General features: G+C 45.1%; 2 protein-coding genes across 9 annotated transcripts in view; one reads left to right on the forward strand and one right to left on the reverse strand.

Annotated features, from left to right (window-relative positions):
* On the reverse strand, positions 1-12,809 carry asphd2 (aspartate beta-hydroxylase domain containing 2). Of its 4 annotated transcripts, none has more exons than XM_061673051.1 (4): positions 12,791-12,809; positions 2,948-4,136; positions 2,307-2,420; positions 1-2,187 (listed from the first exon to the last, which is right to left on the reverse strand). In XM_061673051.1, the coding sequence occupies exons 2-4, from the start codon at positions 3,810-3,812 to the stop codon at positions 2,057-2,059; spliced, it is 1,110 nt and encodes a 369-aa protein (XP_061529035.1). In that variant the 5' UTR covers positions 3,813-4,136; positions 12,791-12,809; the 3' UTR covers positions 1-2,056. The 4 variants fall into 4 exon arrangements, with proteins under 4 accessions (XP_061529035.1, XP_061529034.1, XP_061529032.1 ...); XM_061673050.1 differs by lacking the exon at positions 12,791-12,809 and adding an exon at positions 12,285-12,382; XM_061673048.1 differs by lacking the exon at positions 12,791-12,809 and adding an exon at positions 12,278-12,382.
* Positions 12,476-16,820, forward strand: part of ggt5a (gamma-glutamyltransferase 5a) — a 15,997-nt gene continuing 11,652 nt past the window's right edge. For 3 of the 5 annotated variants that reach the window (XM_061673042.1, XM_061673047.1, XM_061673046.1), the window contains exon 1: positions 14,632-14,947. In XM_061673042.1, the coding sequence (XP_061529026.1) occupies positions 14,778-14,947 (170 nt within the window). In that variant the 5' untranslated portion in view covers positions 14,632-14,777. Of the gene's footprint in view, positions 12,543-12,982; positions 14,948-16,820 lie in introns of those variants that run through there. The other 2 variants (XM_061673045.1, XM_061673044.1) reach the window with 2 other exon arrangements.

Genomic DNA, 16,820 nt, shown 5'->3' on the forward strand with positions numbered 1-16,820 from the left:
TTAGGGAAAAACTGACAACACCTCGTTTAATACAGTCATGTTCTTGGCCATTTATTAAATGTACAGAAATACTGTTGAAAATCCACACAAGGAAGCAACATAATAGGAACATTTTCAATAGAACAGCATAGAAAGACCAACATTGATGGTTAATGGATGGTTGATATTCCCACCAAACTGTTGTTGGCTAAAACCCACCACACATTAACATCATACGACGTACTAAATTTCAAAAGTTGTTTTTAAAGACCTTTGAAGGCACTGTGACTGACCCATGTCTTTGCTCCCACATGCATTATTCAAAATCTCCTGCTAAGTCAGTCAGAAAGCTCAGACTGCTGCACTTTAACATTTAAAAAAAAAAAGAAAAGAAAAAAAAGTCACCCAAATGTCAGTCTTTTAAATAGTTTCTCTCTGCAGTTCCTTGCCACGTGGATGGCAACAGCAGTAGGCACCAGTGTCCTGTAATGATCAATTCAGACAGAAGAGGTCGCTGTAGCGTCTTTACAAGCGAGTTCAAGATTGTTACCGGTTCTAATCCAAATGTAAACACATTGTTGTCGTTCCGCCATGAAGTCTAAAGAACGAGCTTTGAGAATTAGGCTCTTCTTCATAAGGTTAAATCCAAATTGTAAAAAAGACAGCTCAATGTGAGTGTCATTGTTCTCAGACATTGTAAACATCAGTGTTATATTTGCAAACAACACAAAGCTGCTTGAGATTACTTTTGATGTGCAAAAAAAAAAAAAAAAAAGGCCCTTTTAAACAGCACACAAATTGTCTAATGTATGTATCGATAAGTATGGATTCAAGTTATATAAATGTATTATGGATGTTTGCAGGTCATGCATAACATAAATCAAATAGAACAGTAGCGTAGTCCACTTCATAAGTATTTTACAGAATACATTTGTCAATCAACAAAGTGTTTAGGCCGGCAAATTAAATAAGTCGACAACACGATAGTTAGGATCGAAGACCATTATTCCTAAACACGTCAGGCCACCCCCCAGTTTAACCTAAACTCTTTATGTATTTACAATAATACAAATGTAATATCAAATACAACCACATTACCATAATTTAGCAAATTTAACAAACACGATTCATCTCCATTGTATCTGCACAGTTTGACTCATACAATCTAACAAAAAAAATCAATGTGCTTATTCAACCATGTCTTTTACAAGCAGGTGGGGACTGAGCGCAATTGGCAAGCACAGTTGCAAGAGTCAGGACCACAGCCGCATTAGCTCTGTAAACATTCATGTGATGACTGACGTTATCAAACGTATACGGATGAGACAAGTGGTACAAACATCTCGTTTAGACGTTAGCTTTATCAGTTAAATATCAAATGTAATCATCTCCACTTGTGGATTTCATAGGTGTTTTACATCACTGCTTTACAGATTAGTGCAAAAATTGACAAGTTCCTAAAAAGCCAACGTGAAATTAGATGTTTAAAAAAGAAGCAAACATTGCCCTGCATGGCATGACCAGTGATGCAGATCCAGAAATATTTGGATAACAGATTTGAGGTACAGTATTTTGTGTGAATAGACACCACAATGGATTTGAAATAAAACAGTCCAGATGTCAAGAAGACTTCCAGAATTTATGAGGGTTCACATTGTAGTCAATAACCACTTGAAGTCTGGAGTCCATGGACATTACCAAATGTTTCTTCCGTGGAGATGCTTTGCCAGGCCTTCACTTTCTGTTTGTTTGCTGGTCCGCATTTAGTTTTGCATCACCTTTTATTTCAAATCCGTTGTAGTGGTGTGTGTATAAAGGCAAAACTGTCCAAATACTTCTGGCACTCACTGCAAATATATCAAAATGTGCTGCTAAATGCGGCTGTGTTTAACACAGACATGGGGCCAATAATTGTGCAGCTACTCAGTTGAGCTCTGAGAGACATGAAAAGGAAAATGAAGCACACGGTGAATGTGAGAGCTGGTCTTGAAAGCAGAGAGAAACATTTGTTCTGCAGCACACACGCACGCCCTCTACCTCTTGCTTGGACATGACTCATCACATACAGTATGTTCGCCTATTTGGCTTCCTTCTCCTCTAAGCGGCCTGGAGTGAAAATGTAGTCTAAGGCTTGTCTCTCGGCGGCGGCCACATTTGGGTGCCAGAGGTCAACCATGAAGACCACTCTAAGGCCGTCCTCTGCAACCCCTACAAACATAATCCCAGAAACATTTCATTGTTCCTTTTCAGTTATAGTTTATTCTACATTCTATTTTTAGGTCACTCTACATTCCAGATAAAAAGATGACATTCTAAGACCTTCTTACCCTCGTGGAAGGCCCTGTGGAGGAAAGAGTCATCAAAAAGCAGACAGCTGCCCTCAGACCAGCACTGTGGCTCTCCACCGACGACAAGCTCACAGGAGGAGGGCACTCGGAGACCTGCCAGCAAAAAAACAGCACGATCAAAATTCATCACTTTTAAAATGACCAATAACTATTGCAGACCTTTTACATTGTGCTGCAACAGGCCTGTAATTGCTACTTGTGTACTTTTTGTTGTCCTGTCTGCACAAATCGCTCAGATTTGAGCTCAGGGGGATATATAATGAGAGTTATTTGGTATCCATGTCATTATGACTTGAGAGGATTCCCGGCTGATCACCACAGTAGCTGACTTCACAGGACTGTAACATATATCGGCGTTTTTTTTTGTTTTTTATTCTTTCCCAAATATATTTTATACTTAATAAAGTGTAGTTATTCAATTGTGAAAATGTATAAGGGGAACTTTACATTGAAGCTTCAGCTCGATAACTACGATTAGATTTTAATTGTGAAGTAGTGAAAGAAAAAATGTTGTCAAAGTGTGACTGATAACACTAAAGTTTGAAATGATACTGGAATAAAAAAAACAAAACTGCACATCTGACTGAATATGTTTTAGCTCACCCAATTTGCACGCTTACCCAGGTGGCAGCGCAGTCGCACGTTTGTTGGACCATAATGTTCAGTGATGAGAGCTCCCGGTGACAGCACAGAGAAGCAGGCATTTCCGAACACGTTGTTGGCAATGAAAGTGCGCAGCTGGCTTAGCACCCTCCAGGCCCGTGGACACCTCCTGACATTAAGTACCAGAGGGGTGCCTTGATTGACCAGGTAGTAGGTCCACCATTGGCCACGAGGAGTGTTGTTGACTTTCCATCCCGGTGGCAGGGGGGAGCCGCTGTGGACTGGGGGTTGATTGTAGATGCTCTCAAACTCAGCCAGAAGGGCAGGGAAGCTCTGCTCCAGGAGTTCCACATCATGTCTTTGAATTTCCCTGGAGAAGAAAGGAGCCGACGGTAGGTCAGGGAGGAAAAAGACCTCAGGCCGCTGGATGGTTGGTCGGCTGTTAAGGTATCGGCCTTGGTCACGAACTCCTTTGTGCACTCTCCCCATACCTGACCAGGTGTAACGTTTGGCGTATTCCTGCAAGCTGTGATAGAGCCTCTGATTCAGACTTTCTCCAGCACTGGTGCAGCGGAAACAGTCGGCCGACTGGCAGAAAGCGAAGCCATTCTGCTCCTCTAACAATGACCCAGGTTTCCCTTTGCTTCTATTACGACAGTCTGAGCCAATGAATCCCCCCACCACCCCTCCGATCCTGCCGGGACCAGTCAGATACCTTCCCCGCAATGGAGTAGAGCTATGATCACGGCCTACCCTGTAGCAGTACCACAAAAACAACAGCAGGACACACGCCACTGTAGTGCAAGCACAAACCTCACACTCTCTTACAGACTGCATCCCTCCAGCCACCATCTCCCTCACACTCTCTAGTGACCACTCCATCTGGGCTTGGTTCCACAAGGCTGAATCTAACAGAATAGGAGAGATGCTGATAAGACTTAAGTCTTTTTCTGGATTAAGTTTGGGACAAGTATCAAACCACACGAACAGTCTTGTGTCAACCAGCTCTTACTGCCCCCGCCTTGAACGTAAATAGTCCGCTGATTTAATACGACATCCTCGGTCTTCAACCCGAACATTTCAGCTCTTGGCATAGAGGGACGGTCTCTCCATGCATGCTTTCAGGCTTGTGGCGTTTGCGGTGCTCCTTCTCCCGTTCTCTCACACAAATGAAGACAGACGCCGTGCCTCAGGGTTATCCGCTCTCTGAAAAAACAAGAACAGAAGGAGAGACAGAGTGATGAGGAAGAGACTATAACTGAAATCAGGAGACTGTTATCCATCCATCTATACAACATTTGTACCATGAACTTCTTGCTATGTTTCTTCTTGTATCAAAATATGGAAATTGTGACTGTTCGTAGAGTGCAACATCTTTTAAAAAAACAAACAAAAAAAAGTGGCCGAAGCTTTTCTGCAAATTCAAAAGTTATTATTTGAAGTCATGCACTTGCATTTTCCACTTTCCATTCAATATGTCCATCCATTTGCTTCCGCTTATCCGAGGTCTGGTCACGGGGGCAGTAGCTTTAGCATGGACCCCCAGACTTCCCTCTCCCGAGTCACTTTATCCAGCTCTTCCAGGGGGAGACAAAGTCTTCCCAGCGTCTCCTGGGTCGTCCCCGGGGGTCTCCTCACGGTGGGACATGCCCGCGAACACCTCACCACGGAGGCGTCCGGGAGGCATCCTAACCACATGCCCAGCCACCTCATCTGGCTCCTCCTTTTTACCCCCCAAAGTTCTCAATTTCTCCGCTGATTCAAACCTTTATGACTATAAAATATTTTCCACATTCTAAAATTTCCCCACACAGAAAAACATTCCATATTTTCCACACCCAAATTCCCATATTAGGACAAATTTGACACATTATTCCCTCCTACTTTAACATTTCAACCGATTCAAACCGTACCAACTTTAAGATAGTAAAGACCCGACCCGGATAAGCGGTAGAAAACCGCTTATCCGGGTCGGGTCGCGGGGGCAGTAGCTTTAGTAGGGACGCCCAGACTTCCCTCTCCCCAGCCATTTCATCCAGCTCTTCCGGAGGGATCCCGAGGCGTTCCCAGGCCAGCCGAAGGACGTAGTCTCTCCAGCGTGTCCTGGGTCGTCCCCGGGGTCTCCTCCCGGTGGGACGTGCCCGGAACACCTCACCAGGGAGGCTTCCGGGAGGCATTCGAATCAGATGCCCCAGCCACCTCATCTGGCTCCTCTCGATGCGGAGGAGCAGCGGCTCTACTCTGAGATCCTCCGGATGACCGAGCTTCTCACCCTCTCTCTTAGGGAGAGCCCAGACACCTTGCAGAGGAAACTCATTTCAGCCGCTTGTATCCGGGATCTTGTTCCCGCATACACAGCTCGTGACCGACCGTAGGTCGATCGACCGGTAAATTGAGAGCTTCGCCTTTCGGCTTAGCTCCTTCTTCACCACAACAGACCGATACAAAGTCCGCATCACTGCAAATGCTGCACCGATCCGCCTGTCCATCTCCCGTTCCATTCTTCCCTTACAAGTGAACAAGACCCCAAGACACTTGAACTCCTCCTTGAACCTGGAGAAGGCACGCCAGACTTTTCGGACTGAGGACCCTGGTCACAGATTTTCATCCCAGCTGGTTAACAGTCGGCTGTGAACCGCTCCTGTGATAGTTGGAGATCATGGCTTGATGAAGCCAACAGAATCATATCATCTCCAAAAAGAGGAGATGAAATACTGAGGCCACAAAACCGGACCCCCTCTATGCCTCGGCTACGCCGAGAAATTCTGTCCATGAAAGTTATGAACAGAATCAATCACAAAGGGCAGCCTTGGGGGAGTCCAACCTTCACCGGAAACGAGTCCGACTTACTGCCAGCAATGCGGACGAAACTCTGACACCGGTCGTACAGGGACCGCACTGCCCGTATCAGGGGGTTCAGTACTGCATACTCCCGAAGCACCCCCACAGGACTCCCCGAGGGACACGGTCGAACGCCTTCTCCAAGTCCACAAAACACATGCACCTTCGAGGACCTGCCAAGGGTGATGAGCTGGTCCACAGCCAGGACGAAAACCACATTGGTCCTCTTGAATCTGAGATTCGACTTCCCGACGGACCCTCCTCTCCAGCACCCCTGAATAGACCTTACCAGGGAAGGTGAGGAGTATGATCCCCCTGTAGTTGGAACACACCCTCCGGTCCCCCTGGGGACCACCACCCCAGTCTGCCAATCCAGAGGCACTCTCCCCGATGTCCATGTGATGTTGCAGAGGCGTGCCAACCAGGACAGCCCCACAACATCCAGAGCCTTTAGGAACTCCGGGAAAATTTCCTCCACCCCTGGGGCATTTCCACCAAGGAGCTTTTTAACCACCTCGGTGACCTCAACCCCAGAGATGGAAGAGCCCGCCTCAGAGATCCCAGACTCTGCTTCCTCATGGGAAGGCGTGTCGGTGGAATTGAGGAGGTCTTCAAAGTATTCTCCCCACTGACTCAAAACGTCCCGAGTCAAGGTCAGCAGCGCACAATCCCCGCTATACACAGTGTTGTTGGTGCACTGCTTCTCCCTTCTGAGACGCCGAATGGCGGACCAGAATTTCCTCAAAGCCGGTTGTTGTCCATGGCCTCACCGAACTCCACCCATGCCCGAGTTTTTGCCTCAGCGACCACCAAAGCTGCGTTACGCTTGGCCAGCCGGTACCGATCAATTGCCTCAGGAGTCCCACAGGCCAAAAAGGCCTGATACGACTCCTTCTTCAGCTTGACGGAATCCCTCTCACCGCTGGTGTCCACCAACAGGTTCAGGGATTGCCGCCACGACAGGCACCGACCAACTTACGGCCACAGCTTCGGTCGGGCGCCTCAGCAATGGAGATGCGGAATATGGTCCACTCGGACTCGATGTCCCCCGGATCCCACGGAACATGAGCAAAGTTATGTTGGAGGTGGGAGTTGAAACTCCTTCTGACAGGGGATTCTGTCAGACGTTCCCAGCATACCCTCACAATACGTTTGGGCCTGCCACGTCGGATCGGGATCTTCCCCCACCATTGGAGCCAACTCACCACCAAGTGGTGATCAGTTGACAGCTCTGCCCCTCTTTTCACCCGAGTGTCCAAGACATGCGGCCGCAAGTCCGATGACACAACCACAAAGTTGATCATTGAACTGCGACCTCGGGTGTCCTGGTGCCAAGTGCACGTATAGAGACTCTTATGTTTGAACATGGTGTTCGTTATGGACAAGTTTTTATGCATTTAAAAAAGGATACAAAAAAACCATGAAATCACTGTTCAGAAAGCCACCATTTTCATAGAATGACCCAGCTTCGATCAGCCCAATATTTTGGATTTTATGGACATTATAGACATTTTAACTCTCCATATGCGCTCACTATACAGAAAAAGCTCCATGTCGCTTAATGTTAGAAACTATCATCAATCACCATCAAAAATGTATGTGGACATCTCTACTTATGCCTTCTTCAACCTCTATCATGGGCTATCATTCGAAATTTTATGGATTTTATAGATGTTATGCGTGTTACTTTTTCTCAAATGATCGTCTATGGAGAGGAAAACACTTAGCATCCATGAAATCCAAAATATTGGTTTGATTGTTTACATCCACACACTCCATGAAATAAAGTGGAATGAGTCGGCCTGTCACAACAATTACTATATTGACTTATCGTTCGATAAATAAAATGGACACGATAGCATTTCCAGACTCGATAAATTGTCATTTTTGTGGTGAGCCGGCATGCAGATCACACAGTGAGCCGACAAGAGTTGGACGGCTATGTCATTACTGCTGCATAACGCTGGCAGACCAGTACACTCTTGCCGGTGTTGGCTCCGTCCAATACTCCACAGCCTGACTCCATGTGCAGCACGTAGAGTCGCACAACGGAGACACTTAAGGGAAAGCTAACTGTTTATTTGCGAGCTAACGAGCTCGCGAATTAAGGGGCTAAACAGCTCGCTCCAACGCGGCAATGTTGTTTAAAACATCAGCGTTTCGCTCCGTGTTGTTGTGTGTGTGTGTTAGTCCCCAAATAACACAAACACAGGAATGTTACCTGTGAATTAAGCATAACCTCAGTGGCACACATTAGTCAGCCAGTAGTTGACGACAGCGAACATCAACATATATTTGATTGACAGGCGAAGGGCTCGTCTTCAGTCAACCACACAGTAGCCGTGTTTACATGGAGACTTTTTTTTGTCAATCCGATTGAAATCATTCCGACTGGAGATCTGCGGTCAACCGTTTACATGTGACGTGAGCTATTCCATTCAGGTGTACACAAGATGTGCAATACATTTTTGGGAACAGCTGTGTGCGCGGGCCTTATTTTTCCTGATTTCAGAAGCATTTAAAGAACAACAATACTGTCGTGATAGTTTTGGGGAAAATATATCGTTCGTTCGCCTATCCTCACTAGGGTCGCGGGCATGCTGGAGCCTATCCCAGCTATCTGTGAGCGAGAGGCGGGGTAGACCCTGAACTGGTCGCCAGCCAATCGTAAATTGTTATCGTAGCACATTGCTGCATTTAACTCAAATCTCTCCCTGGGTATTTCCTCCCTTGGCACGCACACACCTCACGCAGACACACCAAACAACAACATTTTATCAGCAGAGTATACAGTGTGTACGCAAAGTATTCAGACCCCCTTAAATTGTTCACTCTTTGTTCTATTGCAGCCATTTACTAAAATAATTGAAGTAATTTTTTCCCCTCAATGTACACACAGCACACCATATTGACAGAAAAAAAAATAAATAATTGTTGACATTTTTTCAGATTTATTAAAAAAGAAAAAGTGAACTATCACACAGCCATAAGTATTCAAACCATTTGCTCAGTATTTAGTAGAAGCACCCTTTTGAGTTAATACAGCCATGAGTCTTTTTGGGAATGATGCAACAAGTTTTTCACACCTGGATTTGGGGATCCTCTCCAGTTCTGTCAGGTTGGATGGTGAACATTGGTGGACAGCCCTTTTCAGGTCTCTCCAGAGATGCTCAATTGGGTTTAAGTCAGGGCTCTGGCTGGGCCATTCAAGAACAATCACGGAGTTGTTCTGAAGCCACTCCTTCGCTATTTTAGCTGTATGCTTACGGTTATTGTCTTGTTGGAAGGTGAACCTTCGACCCAGTCTGAGGTCCTGAGCACTCTGGAGAAGGTTATCGTCCAGGATACCCCCGTATTTGGCCGCATTCATCTTTCCTTCGATTGCAACCAGTCGTCGTGTCCCTACAGCTGAAAAACACCCCCACGGCATGATGCTGCCACCACCATGCTTCACTGTTGGGACTGTATTGGACAGCTGATGAGCAGTGCCTGCTTTTCTCCACACATACCGCTTAGAATTAAGGCCAAAAAGTTCTATATTGGTCTCATCAGACCAGAGAATCTTATTTCTCACCATCTTAGAGTCCTTCAGGTGTTTTTTTTTTTTTAGCAAACTCCATGCGGGCTTTCATGTGTCTTGCACTGAAGAGAGGCTTCCGTTGGGCCACTCTGGCATAAAGCCCCAACTGGTGGAGGGCTACAGTGATGGTTGACTTTCTAGAACTTTCTCCCATGTCCCGACTGCATCTCTGGAGCTCAGCCACGGTGATCTTTGGCTTCTTCTTTACCTCTCTCACCAAGGCTCTTCACCTCCGATTGCTCAGTTTGGGCAGACGGCCAGTTCTAGGAAGGGTTCTGGTCGTCCCAAACGTCTTCCATTTAAGGATTATGGAGGCCACTGTGCTCTTAGGAACCTTAAATGCAGCAGAATTATTTTTGTAACCTTGACCAGATCTGAGCTTTGCCGCAATTCTGTCTGAGCTCTCCAGGCAGTTCCTTTGTCCTCATGATTCTCATTTCCTCTGACATGCACTGTGAGCTGTAAGGTCTTATATAGATAGGTGTGTGCCTTTCCTAATCAAGTCCAATCAGTAGAATCAAACACAGCTGGACTCCAATGAAGGTGAAGAACCATCTCAAGGACGATCAGCAAGGACGATCAGAAGAAATGGACAGCACCGGAGTTAAATATACGAGTGTGAGTTGGAAAATGTACGTTTTATATATACAAAACATTACTTCTATTAGTTTTATGAAAACTTCACATGCTTTAGTATTACACTGTGACTACTAGCGGTTTCTCCGGCCATGCTGTGCGTACTACTTGTTCCTAGCTATGTTGTGACTACTAGCTGTTTTTCAAGAGGTCGTTAGCTATGTTGTGACTACTAGGTGTTTTTCGATAAAGATAAGTTGAGTGCAGCTGGACATTGTTTGTTTTCCTTCTCTTTCTCGCTCACTTCAATATAACGAAGGGTTTTTTTTTTGGTCAGGGCTTCAGTAAGGGGTGACAACTCGTAAGACTTGTACCTTTTCCTCTCTTTGCAAAGACTTTTCTTTTTGTAATAAAAACCCACAAAGACAAGGTTGCTTCCTTACTTATTCTGTCAGAAAAAGATTTGCCAAAACAGTTGGTGTCAGAAGTGGGATCCTGGGATTGCTCGCCGGTCCAGGGGACCCCGGGAGTGATTGATCATCCAACACTTCTGCAGTCCGTCTGACCTCTGGCTGACTCCCGGCGGGTGGCCCCAAAGACAGAGCGGCGCTTAACTCTTAATTGGCGATATGCAGACATACATGCATCCAACATTGCTGTTTCCTTTTGTTATTTTTCTGCAATGAAGACGTGTTTGGCACTGATAACACTGCTTAGGCAAGTAATTTAATTTTGTTAATTTAGTTATTTAATTTACAGTCACCACCATACATTCATATACACACTTATGGAGTTCATGTATGAAACTATGACGTATAATTGATAGATCCCTTTGAATTAGATGTCATCACCCTCTCCGAAACCAGCCCAAATGGAGAGCATTAGCATTAGCATTATATTTGGATCTCTCAGCGCTGTTGTTTATGTTCTTTTGTTTTTGTTTTGTTGTCATGACAACAAAAGACGAGGAATAACAAGGATAAATTGTAAATTGAAGGACTTGAAATGTAGAATCATTACTTGTCTGAGGAGCTATACTCCGCATTAAATGTTGTAGATGTTTGGTCTGAGTCCTAAGGTGTAGGAGTTTGGAACTGCTTGGAAAAAAATCTACAGTAGACCGGGGGATGCTGTAACTTGGCTTGGGGGCAAAGAGAAGGAGATCGAGGAATCACCCGAAACGTAAGCCGATTTGTAATTTTTCAAGGTTTTGAGAAACTATTCACTAGTGGATATTTGGTCTGGGGAAAAATAATTAAAAATGCATATTTTTAATTGATGATTGAACATTTTAAATAAACAAAGGTTCTATATAAATCAAAATTCTGGTTAAACTCATGGTTAACACAAATGTGAAAAGAAAAATGTTAACTACTTACTGCGAGGGGTGAGAATATCGGTTTTGTGAAAATGCGCAATTCACAAGACCACGATTTGTTTGCACTCACAGAGTTAACAGTTTTGTTTGAAACCGCAAAAGGTCTGAGTACTTATGGCTGTGTGATATTTCAGTTTTTCTTTTTAATAAATCTGCAAAAAATTCAACAATTCCATTCTTTTCTGTCAATATATGGTGCTGTGTGTACAGTAATGAGGGGGGGGGGGAATTAGCTTAAATTATTTTAGCAAATGGCTGCAATATAACAGAGTGAAAAATTCAAGGGGGTCTGAATACTTTTCGTACCCACTGTATGCCCACACGAATTCAAAATTTGAATTCAGTAGGAGCTGCACAAAGAGATCCACTTGGTAAGCAAACGGGTGATATGAAGTCTGTGTAATTTCAGTTTAAAAATAAATAAATAAATAAATAACAACAACAGAAAAACAACAACAACAACGTGTTTGTGATTGCATAACAATAAACCAACAGCCAATTGCATCTCTTCAACTGTGCTCAGAGCTCCACCAAGATGCCTCACCAAAAATGGTTGGGTAATCTTACTGTGATAAATCCGCGCCCCCTGCATCCTGTCTGACAGCTTCAAGACGCCCCCACATCCAGCCCGCACACACGCACACAAACTCAGACTGCAGCTACAAAGATGATCACCACACAGGACACCATAGGCCACAACATTCATGACAAACACTGGCGTTGACGTCAGTCTTTTCTTTTCTTTGTCCCCCCCGCGCGTGCTCAACATTCATAATGTGGCCACAGGAGAGCAGAAGTGAAGGGACACAGGTGTTCCCTCCTGGCCTGTGTGCACCACTGCAGTGCACACAGGCGGATAGCGCTCCATATAAAAAAAACAAAACACACATTTCTTCGAAACATACAATGTAAGTCTAAATGGAAAAACACACCACTTATATGTTACAAAAAAATCCAAATAAACCCCCCTACCGACCACCTGACACTCTGCCTTTCTGTCTGGAGTGGCGACCAACGGCTGACAGGATAATTTTGTCGTAAATTTCTGAAGCCCCACCGGGAAAGACACCCAAATCTAAAGATAACAACAAAGAAATGTGCGTAACTACATCCGGTTATGCATTTCAAAATAAACTTCGAAACTACGCCGAACGTTGCTTCAGTTCTCGCCCCAAAACCGGATTGCTATAATGCACTTCATTCAGAGTCAGACTGCTGAATATTGGCCCAAGTTCAGGTAAGGCTTTTATAATAATATTTTTGACATTTTGAATGATAGATAGATTGATTGAGATTTTGGGAATGTGACCCTACGGTAGCCTGGAAGTGCAAAGCAATATATACAAAAAATGACTTTTACATTTCAGAAACCCAAATTAACAAAAGCCTAAACACTTTTACATTTCAGGTAATAAATGAACAAAAGCCGAAACACTTTTTTACAGACGTCCGGGCAAGACATCTCGTTATATCTGCGTAGTCTACCATTCCCGCGACGCAGGAGACAATCATGTTGAAGCGGGGCGTGTCTTGTAGAGAAAGGGCGTGGGATTTCTAAGAATGTCTGTGAAATGGGACGTTCCCTTTCCGGAAATCTTTTATTTTGAAAGTGAGGCTTCGCAACAGACAAAACAGCTGTTGTAAACTACACTACCCATGATGCATTTGGAACCGCGCAGTTAGACATAATCTTGGTCGTGTCCAACAGAAGTTAACCGACCCTGAAGAATTTCGCGATACGCGCGCAAATCTCAGGACCACACAAAGCCAAGAATGGCGCCAGTTAATTGCTTCGCTTGGTAATTTTTGGACTTCTATCAGCAGGACATCACAAAACAGGAAGTGATTCCAATCAGAGGCCAGTCAAGATGTTTCTTGTTGTGTAATTATGTGTGTTTTACTCTGGTATGTGAGTGACTGTAAAACGAATAACAGAGTAAATTGGCATACTGATGGAGCTTTGGTGCAATTTAGTTTTGCCTGAAGCAATGACAATGCTATCTATTTGAGTAATCCTGTAATTATTTCGAGGTAATCATATATTTTGGACCACATAATATTCCACAGCACACATTTTCTTTTTAAGGCACTTGAGGGGTTGTCTTCAGATCCACGGCTGTAACAATTATAGGGGCATCCCAAAATCTGACATAAATAGTTTGTGACCTTCATAAATTCCGGTCAGGCCCTAAACACTTCTTTAGAAAAGGTCAAACTAATGTTTGTTTTTCATTGGCACACACATGCTTGACTCAAAGGGATCAATAAAGCAGCAAAGGGAAACGCTTGATACAAACCATTTAAAATTAAAGCGATTCATTCAGAATATGCAAATGCAGAGCTTTATGATGCGTCGGTGGTCTCCTTGACATTTTTGTCCCCCACTATGTTTTGTCTGGGAAAAGAAGCGGGAGGTCTTCCTTGGTTGTCCATCTTCTGGCGAGGCCACTACCGCCATCTTAAATCGGAAATCAACAGCAACGAGATTTCACATCGTAGTTATGGTTTCCCTCAAAGGGCCACTATGACGGGGAACTAGACTTAAATCAAATTGAGGAATAAGTAGTTTTGAAATTAGAAGCCAGTAAAAAAAACAAAAACAAAAAAAGCTATTTTTCTATTTGTTTTAAAAGGCTGGCTAGGTAACAAAGAAATGCTTGTGATATCTAAATGTTATTAAAAGTGAAGACAATCTGCAATTTAGGTATTTTAGCAAGAGACGAAGTCGACGCACATGATTTGCTTTCGCGGACCACATAAAATGATGTGGCGGGCTGGGTCTGGACCCCCGGGCCACAAGTTTGACAATTTGAAAAAAAAGTCCTTGAAATTTCTGTAAAGTTAAGAAAATTATCATTTTTGTTCCAAAAATTTCTGCCATAATCAAAAGAACTCATCCATTTCACAATAAATATGAAGAACACACTTTTGTTTGCTCTCGTGTGCCCAAAAATATAGTGTGGCGGGCCAGATCGGGCCCCCAGGCCCTGAGTTTGACACGTGTGCTTTAGAGAGTTCACTCAACCTAACGTGCATGTTTTTGAGAAATATGCAAACGTTCCCGATTTGGAGGACAATTTAGGCACCAACGTTTTTGTCAATATATTTCTTTTTGTTTTCCCAAGCAGTAATAACCCATCATAGGATTTGTTTGATTTGTGCAGCTCATCCAATTATTATTATTATTTTTTATCTTTTTATGAGATCTGAGATAACTTTCAACTTTTGGGTGGAATTCAGCAGACTTTAATTAGCTCGACTCAACACAATTTACAGCTTTTGCTCCCCCTCTTGCGCTCCAGGCAGAGGTGGAACCTGACTTCCCAGTTCAGCCCACTTTCTGGAGATGTATTGCCCTCCCTCCACTCTTACCCAATCACACACACATTCGGACAGTTCAAATACTGTCTTTCTAAATAGGTAAGTCAAGTTTCAGAAGAAACCTGAATGATTGGCGAGAGGCGACGCAGCCATGGCCAGGTCAAAAGGGCGACTGTATGCATGTTGCGCACTGATGCTGCTGTTCTGCGTCATTGTTGTGTCCGTGTGCGTCAGTCAACTTGGGAGGCGCAAGTGTCCACAAGATTCCTTCTCTCACGCAGCAGTGGCTGCAGACACTGGGACATGTTCACAAATTGCACGGTAAGAGGAATTTCTGTTTTAGTTTGATAATGGGTGTAAAGACTGGGTCACACAGACACCACGAAATGTGACATTTATTGAATGCTTTATTTAACCAGGTACGGCAATTTCAATATTTTCCACTTTTACCAACAAAAGTCCCATTTAGGAGATATTCTACATTATTCCTGCCTCCAACATTTCTCGATCCATTCAAACCATCCCAGCTACTAAATAGTTTTCACATTCTTAAAATTCCCACACATCAAAAATGTCACAATTTTCACCCAATTTTTCCACCTTTTTACCCCCCCAAAGTTCTCAATTTCTCCGCTGATTCAAACCTTTATGACTATAAAATATTTTCCACGTTCTAAAATTTCCCCACACAGAAAAACATTCCATATTTTCCACACCCAAAAATTCCCATATTAGGACAAATTTGACACATTATTCCCTCCGACTTTAACATTTCAACCGATTCAAACCGTACTAACTTTAAGGGGGCAGTAGCTTTAGTAGGGACGCCCAGACTTCCCTCTCCCCAGCCATTTCATCCAGCTCTTCCGGAGGGATCCCGAGGCGTTCCCAGGCCAGCCGAAGGACGTAGTCTCTCCAGCGTGTCCCTGGGTCCTCCCCGGGGTCTCCTCCCGGTGGGACGTGCCCGGAACACCTCACCAGGGAGGCTGTCCGGGAGGCATTCGAATCAGATGCCCCAGCCACCTCATCTGGCTCCTCTCGATGCGGAGAAGCAGCGGCTATACTCTGAGATCCTCCGGATGACCGAGCTTCTCACCCTATCTCTAAGGGAGAGCCCGGACATCCTGCGGACGAAACTCATTTCGGCCGCTTGTATCCGGGATCTCGTTCTTTCGGTCACGACCCACAGCTCGTGACCATAGGTGAGGGTAGGAACGAAGATCGACCGGTAAATTGAGAGCTTCGTCTTTCGGCTTAGCTCCTTCTTTACCACAACGCACCGATACAAAGTCCGCATCACTGGAGACGCCGCACCGATCCGTCTGTCCATCTCCCGTTCCATTCTTCCCTCACTCGTGAACAAGACCCCAAGATACTTGAACTCCTCCACTTGGGGCAGGATCTCATCCCCGACCTGGAGAGGACATGCCACCCTTTTCCGACTGAGGACCATGGTCTCAGATTTGGAGGTGCTGATTCTCATCCCAGCCGCTTCACACTCGGCTGCGAACTGCCCCAGTGAGAGTTGGAGCTCACGGCTTGATGAAGCCAACAGAACCACATCATCAGCAAAAAGCAGAGATGCAATACTGAGGCCACCAAACCGGACCCCCTCTACGCCTTGTCTGCGCCGAGAAATTCTGTCCATAAAAGTTATGAACAGAATCGGCGACAAAGGGCAGCCTTGGCGGAGTCCAACCCTCACCGGGAACGAGTCCGACTTACTGCCGGATATGCGGACCAAACTCTGACTCCGGCCGTACAGGGACCGAACAGCCCGTATCAGGGGGTTCGGTACCCCATACTCCTGAAGCACCCTCCACAGGACTCCCCGAGGGACACGGTCGAACGCCTTCTCCAAGTCCACAAAACACATGTAGACTGGTTGGGCGAACTCCCATGCACCCTCGAGGACCCTGCGGAGGGTGTAGAGCTGGCCCACTGTTCCACGGCCAGGACGAAAACCCCACTGCTCCTCCTGAATCTGAGATTCGACTTCCCGACGGACCCTCCTCTCCAGCACCGCTGAATAGACCTTACCAGGGAGGCTGAGCAGTGTGATCCGCCTGTAGTTGGAACACACCCTCCGGTCCCCCTTCTTAAAAAGGGGGACCACCACCCCAGTCTGCCAATCCAGAGGCACTGTCCCCGATGTCCACGCAATGTTGCAGAGGCGTGTCAACCAGGACAGCCC

Source organism: Phycodurus eques, chromosome 3 (genome assembly GCF_024500275.1).
Source record: "Phycodurus eques isolate BA_2022a chromosome 3, UOR_Pequ_1.1, whole genome shotgun sequence".
NCBI classification, from domain to species: Eukaryota; Metazoa; Chordata; class Actinopteri; order Syngnathiformes; family Syngnathidae; genus Phycodurus; species Phycodurus eques.

Excerpts from the sequence above, each read along its gene's own strand:
- asphd2 (XM_061673051.1), bottom strand. The coding sequence starts at position 3,812 with ATGGAGTGGTCACTAGAGAGTGTGAGGGAGATGGTGGCTGGAGGGATG. Across the intron at positions 2,421-2,947 it reads GCGACTGCGCTGCCACCTGG|GTCTCCGAGTGCCCTCCTCC; the intron begins GTAAGCGTGCAA and ends TTTTGCTGGCAG. Across the intron at positions 2,188-2,306 it reads CCACAGGGCCTTCCACGAGG|GGGTTGCAGAGGACGGCCTT; the intron begins GTAAGAAGGTCT and ends TTATGTTTGTAG.